We start from the raw sequence: 10,449 nt of genomic DNA, 5'->3' as shown, positions 1-10,449 counted from the left end.
GGCCAATCAACTCTTAAAGCCAATTTCTGCAATCATCTGGTTGTGAAAACAAACCTTGTGTAGGGTAGTATGCTGCTGGTGCTCACTTTCTCCTGTTACAACCTACAGACCAGTATCCCATGATATTGTAACACAACAGGGGTTCAGGCGGGCACCCTTGCTGCATTAGGTCAGCCCCCCACCATCAGGGGCTTGAACCCAGGACTACCCCTGTCACTCAACAGGGACCCAGCCTGGTGAGCCAAAGAGAGATCTCCCTACAGCCCAGTAGCTGTAGTCCTGCTATCACAGGGAAGGGCTGCAACGTCACCGCTCTGGTAAGCCGGCTCTTACACACCCTGATGGCCGTATGCGTTACAATATGTATTTGCCATTAAGTCTGCCAATTTCCCAGAAGGGAAAAGGGAAGGTGGCCTGGTTGTGAGTTTGCCTTCACAAACGCTCATATTGGAAGGACATAGTAAAAGATACAAGGTCTGTAAAATCTCAGCAAATTTGTGATGAAGTCTTTAGAGGTGTGGTGAGCCATGATGCTAACCATGCAAACTGTATAATGAGGAGCATAGTAGAATCCTCAAAATGCCATGCTAATTGACCTGGTAATGATTCATAGGGTCAGTGCTTAGCTCAACATTCACAAATTACTCAGTACTTCATCCTCTGCCAGCTATCTTAAACTACTGGGTGATTTGATTGTGCCTTTGCTTTGCGCTGTCAGACCAAGTTCTTAGCAATGGAACCCAGACCTGTAGAAGTGAACATTACAAAACTCTGAGAGGATTGTACTGTCAGCAATGCTTTTCTTATCATTGTCTGATCTGCCCTCAGCTCTGAAAGTCTTAGGAGTAGAGTTGGTCTTTAAATTAGGAATGTAGAATTAAATAAAGTTTAAGTTTTTGAAGCATTGTTACTTTTGCAAAATATATTATATATGTTATTACAATACATCTGCCTTCCCAGTGCCTTAATATTTGCTGAGATGTGGAAAACAGGTCTTACCATTGTAGAATAGGCTTTAAAAAAAAACCCAGCTTCTCGTTTGAAGGTCTGTGTTCTAATATGCTCAGTGCTTCAAAGCCAGCAGGTAATGCAATTAGCATTAGGCATTCATGAAGGATGCCACAGACTGGATATGCCTGGAGACTGACTCCCCAGTTATCCTTTTCCCATCTCTAAATAAATATGTATCTCCTGATTTAGTCAGGATGTCAGCTCCACCAAGCAGGTTAGCAGAATCACTAGGCAAATAGTAATCTACAGCTCGATCAGTATGGGGAGGGGGGGATTGGTATGTAAGAGATCTTATTGAAACAGACTACTGTAAACACTGTATAAACATCATGAAAAACTCCATCTTGGCTAGAGGGAAGAGGCCTGCATGCTCTAAATGGTCACCCGATATAAACAACTTCACGCTAGGTTTGGTTACGGTTAGGCTGTTTTAGGGGAGCTTGTCACGCAAAGGTAGCTTGACTCTGTACAGACCACTGGGCTGGAGTTCATCATGCCTAATCGTATGAAGAAAATGAATGCAATCACAAAAAAGAAAGAAAAAGGAAATGCAGTATATTTTTCAGCTCCTGGATCTTAAGACAAGTTGTAACTCTTAATGATTGGAGACAGTTAGTCTTTAGGTAAGAGGTAAGAAATCTAAACATGAGCCCACAGCCCAGCTATGGTGAAACATGGGACATGTTGCCTGCAACAGGACATTGTGCTTGCAGTGACATATAATGGTTTACATATTATATAAGGGCACTAAGTGGGGGCAGCATGGTGGCACAGTGGTTAGCATTCCTGTCTCATATTTGTAGGGCATTGGGTTCAATTCCAGGATTTGAGGGGTGCTAATTACATGGAGTTCCTATGTTCACCCTGTGTTCATGTGGGTTTCCTCCGGGCGCTCCAGTTTCTTACCACAGTCCAAAGACATACTGGTAGGTTAATTGGCTTCTGGGAAACAAGGCCCTAGCTGTGAATGTGTGCCTCTCTGTGTTTATGTCTTTGTGTCTGCCCTGTGATGGACTGGCATACCATCCCCTGTGCCCATTGTTTGCGGAAATGGACTCCAGCTCTCCCACAACCTTGAATGGGAGGAAGTGGTTAGGAAAATGGATGAATGGATACCAAATGGGTAAAGTAAGGGTATTCTTGATGGCTCATTGGTGATGGTCAAAAGAAGCTGAAAGGAAAACTAGGAAAAAAAATTATACTTCTGGACCACAGGTACAGTGATATCAGTCCAGTGACTTTCTATCTATTTTTGTCTGAATCATATTGCTGTGTTTTTACTAATATTTAATAATCAGGATCAGGTTATGTGTAAGGATGTTGATATTCCTGCAGGCAGACCACAAACTGTACTTGGCAGCTGTAGAACTCCACTGAGAGATGCTTGGTCAACGCAATAGGATGCCTCAAAATGTTGTTCTTTTTAGATAGTGACTAACATTGAGTTTGACCTTGATTGCTAACTTAAAATGCATTTAAATGCAGACTTTTTTATGCCAATCAGATTTATCATGTTGAAATTAACTGATTGCACTCAGCATGACCAGAGCACACTGCCTTATGGTTATCAGTGCTATGGAGGAAATCAGTGGGGAATTATTTAGAACAGGGCCCAAACACACTGAAAGCACATGGATTTGACCTGTTTTGAAACCCTGTATTTTTTATCCCCAAGTTTAACAGTCAGGTACAATTGTACTCTCTATCACAGACAGTTACCTGCGGAAACACTTTGGAGGTTGGAGCGTCCAGAGTTTTGTAGTTGTTGAATACTCTCCATTTTTCTTCGGGGCCTCTCTTTCTTCCACTTAAACCTGTTCCCCCATCCCAAAACACTGCAGAGAGGCTGGTGTGGATTACCCTGCCCTTGCTAATGCCAGACCTTGGGAAAGCTGTACATAGCCGCAGGGTTTACCAGGCACGAATGTTTTCCATCAAGAACTACTACACGACATTGACCTGACAAGACAATCCTGCTGTTGCCCACAACAAAGCCTGCACCCAGCTGCTGGGAACATCTGCTGGGCCCCACTCCACCCCAACTGGCTGGATCAGCTCCTCTCCCTTGTGATCTCGCCAGCATGGGTCCAGCAGACACGCGGCACTTTGAAGGCATGTCAGCTGATCTGCTCTCCTAACCTGGAGGGACATGAATCCAGGGCTTGAATTTCTGATTCACAATTTATTTCTCTGTTCTCCTTATCCTCTGCCCCCCCTCCAAGCACTACCATGGCACAGGTGTAAATCACACACATCCCAGCTTCTTTCACTCTCCCCTGCACAGCTTCTTCTCTGCTGGCTTTCTCCTGTTGTCGACTCCTATGCATGAACCCTTTCTAAATTTCCTACTTTGAGTATGCCTGAGGGAGGTCCATTGTTTTTTTTTTTTTTACAAAATCAGCCAAAACCTTTAAAACTATCTTGAGAAACATTTTACTGTCTGCCCATCTTTCTTTACATGGGAAACTTTTAGTAACAAGTCTATTTCTAATGTTCAAACCTTGACTAGATTGCAAACTAGTGTTGGCAATTGCTCTCAATGAAAATGGCAAATTCTTTCTTACATTGTAATAGTAAAAGGGAGCAGAATGTGCATCTTCACAATTACCAAGTAAATGCATCAAAGACCCCAGAGAAGTTCATTTTTCATATCTTCAATAGTAAAGAACATCGTCATGTCATCACACAGTACACAGCAGAAGACCCTCCTGAGTGACAATGGTATTAGGAAGTTAAATTATTTCTAGGAGGTAGATATACTGTATAATATCTGCTTTGACATTTTGGAGTTTATCATTTAGATTTGCACAGTATTTTTTAAAAATAATTTATCACACAATCATGTAGCATTTCCATGTTTTCTATTAGTTGTATGACTGTTTTCTGTACTATAAATCTACTGTATTATTAATTTTTTTTTACCATGTAATAACTCAGTAAGTCTTTATAAAGGACTGAAAACAATGCAAAATATCTCTGTTTGCTGGCTCTGATAACATTTTAAAATTAGTAAATTCTATTGTTGCTTTTAATTGTGGACATAGGCTTAAGAAAAGAACAATAAGTCATTACATTTATTTTTTATTACTGCATAAATTTGTAAAAAATAGTATTCAGTCTTATAAAATTTTCAAAATAAAATAATGTTCTTTCAAAAGAAAATATGAACAACTTCAAATAAACAATCCACACACATTCAGAGTGAAAGGACACAGGCCTGTATCAGTAAAGCAGCTCAGACACCAGCACAGCTCAGGTGTTAGGTGGACAAGCTCTGATCTTCAAACGGGTCGCAGCAGGAGGATTCTATGACTACAGGTGCATCATTAAGTCAAACACATTTTGGGGTACTTTTTCTTTTTTTAGGATACATCAACTACAGAAGAGATTTCAAGATTGTCAGGTTTAGACAGGACTTATTATAGAATGAATATAATCATATTGACAACCTGCCATTAACACAAATGCATGTACATAGCCTGTTTTGTGACTTTAAAAAAAAAGAAATGAACATAAAATTGATTTACTGCTATATTAGTTGTACTATGGTTGTATGAAGGTACTTGTTTTATCACAGCTTTTTAATGCTTCATTGTTTTAATCAGATCAGGCAGGCAAACAAGAATGTGAAAATAAAAAAAAAACTAAAACTACTGTACCACAAATACTGGAAAAATACAATTATGTAAAGTTTGAAAGATTTATTTGAAAACCCTTTTGAATAACAATTACTCACATACAGATAGGCCACCTGTAATTTAATATAGTTCAAAGAAAATGTAAATAAACATTTCATAAACATTATAGCAAAAGTTTTGTATACTGTCCATGATTTATGTACACAGTTCATATGTTTAGAATCTATATATAAGAATTAGACTTTACATATTTAATATTTGCCACATTTTGTTTTTGTAGCATCAGCTGTATTACAAAAGACTGCTTGTATTTAGCCAGTCTAGGAAACAACAGTGAGTTGGGCATGTTGACAAGTAACAGTTAAAGCTGTGATAAAATGCCCTCATTTCAGAACTCCTGGACTACTGTGTGACCTTAAATACCTGAGCTCTGTTGGTAGCCTTTTGCTGTTGTGGTTAACACAAACATAAAATATATTTATTTAGATATTCTTTCTGCTTTTTCATCATGAAAATATAATTTAAGAAAAAAACATTTACAACATTAGAAAAGAAAACAAAGAATTGGTCAAACTAAGGTATTAAAGAGCAATGCATTTTAAGGGCAGAGAGAGAGGGCAGTTCTGAAAAGCACAGGAAAACCATCTTCTAGCTCCTGCTGCCTTGACTCTAACAGCTGAGCCATACTTCCTCCTAGTACCCCAGCTCTGCCTTCTGATACTGATACACCCAGTATCCCAGTTTTTCAGTCTGATCTGTATGTACAACCACATTGCATCTGAATTGTGCAGTTGGCTCAATTTCCCTCCAGTGTCTCAGTCTTTACCTACAGAGCAAAAGGGTTCCCCCATATCTTTTGGAAACTCTACATTTCGTTGTCACCCAGTCCCTCAACTCTGATTATTAAAGCATGTTTCCTGTAAAAGAAACAAAACAAATGCAATCAGAAACAATTAAATGATACGGAACGTCTTTTCTTTTGCAACAATCTGAAATTGCTTTATACTGTAGGTGGCATTATTTTGTCTCCTTGTAAGCAAAGTGTAACAGGATTTGAACAGTTTTTAAAACTCTGCCCATCTCCCTTTTTTTCTGTCCCCATGTCTTGTGGTCAGTTTAAGTTTAAAGTTGGAATAAATTCCTCCAAATTCTCTTTACAGACTGAGTGTGAGAATTATATGTAAAACAAGATAACCTCATACAGTGCAGACCCATAGATAAGTTAAGATATTTTCTTTAAAAGAGGCACGAGTATTTTTAGTAATACCCTTTAATCAGAGATAGATGTGGGAACTATTTTAAAAACCTTTAACCTAACTAAAGTTATGGCTATTTTCTAACTACTCCCTGGGATTTACTGTATAACATCAGGGCAAAGAGTATTACCAAGACCAAATCATTTCTAGGCCTTAGACTTTCTGCCTGTTTCTCTGCTGTCTGCTCTTGTATCATGTATCATTGTATCATGCCCAAAACAAACATATCCAATTAGACTCAAATTGAGTAATAGTATTTTTTTGCATTTGGTAGAAATTAAAATTGTTTGTTTTGGAACATGTTAGTGTGTGTCTGTGTAGTACAGAATTTGAAGCAGTGCAGGTTGTATTTATACTGTTATAGTAAGATAATTTACATAATGGTTGATTTTTAACCAAATTGCATAGTGGTTGTGTGGGAGCCTGACTATCCTATGTCCAGGACAGCATTTCTGCACAGAGCCATGCGTGAAAAAAATATTGTACTGATTCACAACAAATCCAACTCATGACAGGGTGAAAACTTGTAAGACATATCCTGACATGTTAAAAATCAAACAACACACAAAAATAAAAGCTTAAATGAAGCCCAGGAGAGTCTCATCATAATAGGAAGACAAAAATACTCAAAAGGCAATCAGTGCAACCCCTTTTTATAGGAGATCAGCCTTTTCCTGACACATTAAAGAAATACTCCCTTGATGTTGTTGGAAGCACACTGATTGTCAGTGTGTGAAGGTGGGTCTCAGGGTGCAACTGAGGTCTCAAAGGGTGCTGGCTATCTGCGGCAGGCATACGCATTGACGTTCTTGATGACGTAGAAGCCAATAGCCATGGGTGGCAAGGCTATCATCCGGCCTGGCCGAAGTGTCCGTGGTTTCAGATCCGGGAATGTCTCGTCATCCACCATGACCAAGGGCTCCCCATTCAGCTGCACAGACCTGCGGAGCAGCAGGGAGAGGTTTGTACTGCAGAGGCCACACAAATGAAGAGAGGACCTGCACTGCAGGTCTGAGGGGACAAATGAATTATGTCATCAGTTAAGATATAAGCAGAGGCTAACACAGTGCAAAATAAGGGCCATTGAAGAGTCTTAAGAACCTTTAAACTAATGAATCTCTAGGGATTAAGATTTATAAAATGTCTCCTGGAATGTATAGGTAAATTCAGTAATCTTCTGTGTATTTCACATTTTGATTCAGTTTTGGGGAAACTGTACAATATAATTACAAATTAAACTGCATGAAATTCTGGGACTTACTGCTACTATCTGAAGATCTTAGTAGCTAGAGAAGCAAAGCTCTGTAATGGTCTCTGTGGGAATGAAAAACTTTGTTCTCTCACTAGAGGGCAGTCTAGTTATGTAATTAATATGCTTGGAGACAGCATATTGCAAAGTCAGCAGGAAATGAGCAGCATATTTTATAACATTTTACATAATACAATATAATATAATAATTATATGATATAATTAATATCAAGCATAATATAATATCAAGCATAGACAGCTATTCAGTTTATTGATTTTTATCAAGGTTTTTCCTACAAACCTTGAAGGTGACAGAATCTACTGTAATAGTTGATCAACTCTGTTACATCTCCCAAAAAGTAATCCTCCCTGTGAATTATGATTCAGATAATATGTCCCATTTCCATTAACATTTGATCTTGTATATTATTTTTCCACCATCTATCATTGCAGTACCACTAAACTACCTCTCAATGAGAACAGCCATTCTGCCTGTGTTAGTCCAGCGGAAAACACTCCAAAAAAAATATATATTTTTGGCTCTTCTGATCTCTGTGAGTTACAGAGTTCTGTCCAAACCTTTCTCATATTGACCGCTGGTAAAAGCAGGCTCAACAATACTAACAAAACAATCATGGCCTCCTAATAATCCCCATCTATGAATTGGCTTCATTACTCTGCTCTCCTCCCAACTGATAGCTGGTGTGTGGTGAGCGTTCTGGCGCACTATGGCTGCCGTCGCATCATCCAGGTGGGGCTGCACATTGGTGGTGGTGGAGGGGAGTCCCCATTACCTGTAAAGCGCTTTGAGTGGAGTGTCCAGAAAAGCGCTATATAAGTGTAAGCAATTATTATTATTATTATTATTATTATTATTATTAAAACACTATTTACTAGTTTATCTATGACTAATGTGTACTACAACCTGCACATGGTTACTGGCACTCTCATGGTGCTGCATTTGATTTTAACAGTAGAATCGTGTGTTTTATTTTTACAATGTTCTGTATGTTTAAATCCCCCCTTTTCCTGCCTGAAAACTCCACACAAGGTAATTACAACCATACTGAAAGTTTTATGAGAAATAAACATATCTAAAACACACACCACATGGATCTGATGGTTTTGAAGGTAAACATAACATACTGTATGTCTAAGGCCTGACTACATGTTATATGGATATGTATTATATTTCTCTAACATGTTTAATCTATCCTATTTGTATTTCAGGGATATCATGGATCAGTTTTTGGCATCCTTTTAGCATGAGGGGCTTCAAAGAAAACTAAAATTCTCTAAGAACCTACTTGATTAATTTATAATTAGTAATTCTGAATTATTAGTTGCATAATGGGGATGCTGTGTGAAAGTCAATGGATTGTTATATATTTTACAATTAAACATTCTCCTTCTTTACAATGTTTGCACTGCAGAGGCTCCTCAGGTGTGTGACGGGGTGAATACAAACACAGCTCCACACCCATAACTCTTAACTTTATTTATAAATTAGGATAAACATTCTGTTTTTCATCATTTTTATTATAGTTTTGTAGATACTAGCTACGTATCTGATAATTCTGTTTCTGGTCTCTAATTTAAATGTATACACAATAATGCCCCCTTTCAGTCCCTCTGCCTTTGGAATTTGTTATTTAAAAAAACAAGAGACGTTCCACTGTAAAAATACAGAATACAGAATTGATCTGAGTATTTTGTATTTTGTTATTTTTCACATGCTATTGTACATTGTTTAAGCAGTTCTTCTTTTACTGCAAAGCACATTGCAATGTGACACGATGGTATGACACCATGCACTTTAGAACACAGACCAAAGTGCTTTGTTGATCTTTCCAATCAGTTTACTGCAAGGATTTATGATTTAAAGTTCAAAGCTAAGGAAGAGGTATGTAAGCATACTGCGCATAGTGCCACGCATAAAGAGGAGTTCGCATTTCCCTTAAATATGATGTAAATTAAATTAAACTTTCCTAATGGTTCCATATGCTTGCATTCAAACACTCCTGGTTACAGATGTGGATATGTGTGTGAGTTTGTATAACTTGACAAGAAATGGAGTACTGCAATAGAAACACAGAATTGTATACAGTATATGTGTACATCTATAGGTACTTATGTAAAGTTGCTTTACAATTGCTTTCTGTTGTTTTTTGCTTGTTTTTAATTTCAGAGTGTGTAATAGGTTATTTTACTACATACCATTTGCATTTGCTACAAAATTGCTGTCAGTGTCCTCCAAATACATTCACATGTATTCACTAAACCAAGTAAAACTACAGATTTGCTTTGGTGTTTCATGATTTATAATACAGTACTGTGTCATCTACATACCAATTATGTTTTAAAAAATATTTTCTGATATTATGCATGTATTGGATGTAGATAAAAAGGAAACTATCGGATTAGTTCCAGCATTACTGTGAGACACCTGCATAACTATTCTGTTTTGTAAATACATTTATGGCTTCATTTCATATTTGCAATCAGCTTTAAAAACAAAGTTTTAGGCACATGGCTTAAATGACTATTGCCACAATCTCCCAAACTCTTCCTAAACTTTATGAGAATCAAATATATCTTTCAGACATTTAAAAAAAGTTTAGATTCTGCATCTAATTCTGTCATGAAGAACATTAACAAGCTTACCAAGCTTTATCTCTATGCAATCTCAATGGCTCTATGGCTCTGTACCATGAGAAAGAAAGTTATCCTGTCTTTTCCAGTTGTTGTATTTATCAATTTTTTGTAATCAGTGACTGGTATATAACACGTGTGACTTAGATTGCATTGCTACAATAGTTGACAGACTGTGCAACGTTTGCTTTCTGAAGGGCAGTAAACAGAACAGTCAGATGCCTCAGTTTTCCTGAAGAAAAAACTTGCAACCAAAATGTTTCTCAAAGATTTCACAGCACAAAACAGCATTCCACATTTTTAATGTTTATTTTACAGTGACATACTTTCTTTAAAATGTAATTAGCAGTCATTATGTCTTCACTAGGTCCCTATTTGGCAAAACATAATCATTGTCCTCTGAGGTCTGGGATCCTCTGAGCAACACTGATGACTGGGTCCCTGATTTGACTGAAAGGCGTTGAATGGCCAAGAAGTCTGCAGTTGCTGTAATTGCTGAATGAAGGCCAGGACAGCCACAAAATTACTTTGGCAAACCATTCGATGCTCAGGCTTTTCTCAGCAAAGGTGGTGAAATGCTTACCTCTGCTGAAGACATTGTTGAAAGGTTGAAAGAACACTGTGAGGAACACAATCTGGTGGA

At 37.9% G+C, this 10,449-nt stretch overlaps 1 protein-coding gene across 2 annotated transcripts in view; it reads right to left on the bottom strand.

The window, feature by feature from the left end:
- Positions 1-4,076: 4,076 nt before the first annotated feature.
- hpse2 (heparanase 2) overlaps positions 4,077-10,449 on the bottom strand; it is a 99,374-nt gene continuing 93,001 nt past the window's right edge. For both annotated transcript variants that reach the window (XM_088635346.1, XM_088635345.1), the window contains one exon: positions 4,077-6,846. In XM_088635346.1, the coding sequence (XP_088491472.1) occupies positions 6,684-6,846 (163 nt within the window). In that variant the 3' untranslated portion in view covers positions 4,077-6,683. The remainder of the gene's footprint in view (positions 6,847-10,449) is intronic.

The sequence above is a fragment of the Lepisosteus platostomus genome, chromosome 6, assembly GCF_059453375.1.
Source record: "Lepisosteus platostomus isolate fLepPlt1 chromosome 6, fLepPlt1.hap1, whole genome shotgun sequence".
Classification (NCBI taxonomy): Eukaryota; Metazoa; Chordata; class Actinopteri; order Semionotiformes; family Lepisosteidae; genus Lepisosteus; species Lepisosteus platostomus.
The sequence above is the reverse complement of the archived record's forward strand: the minus strand, read 5'-3'. Positions and strand labels throughout refer to the sequence as shown.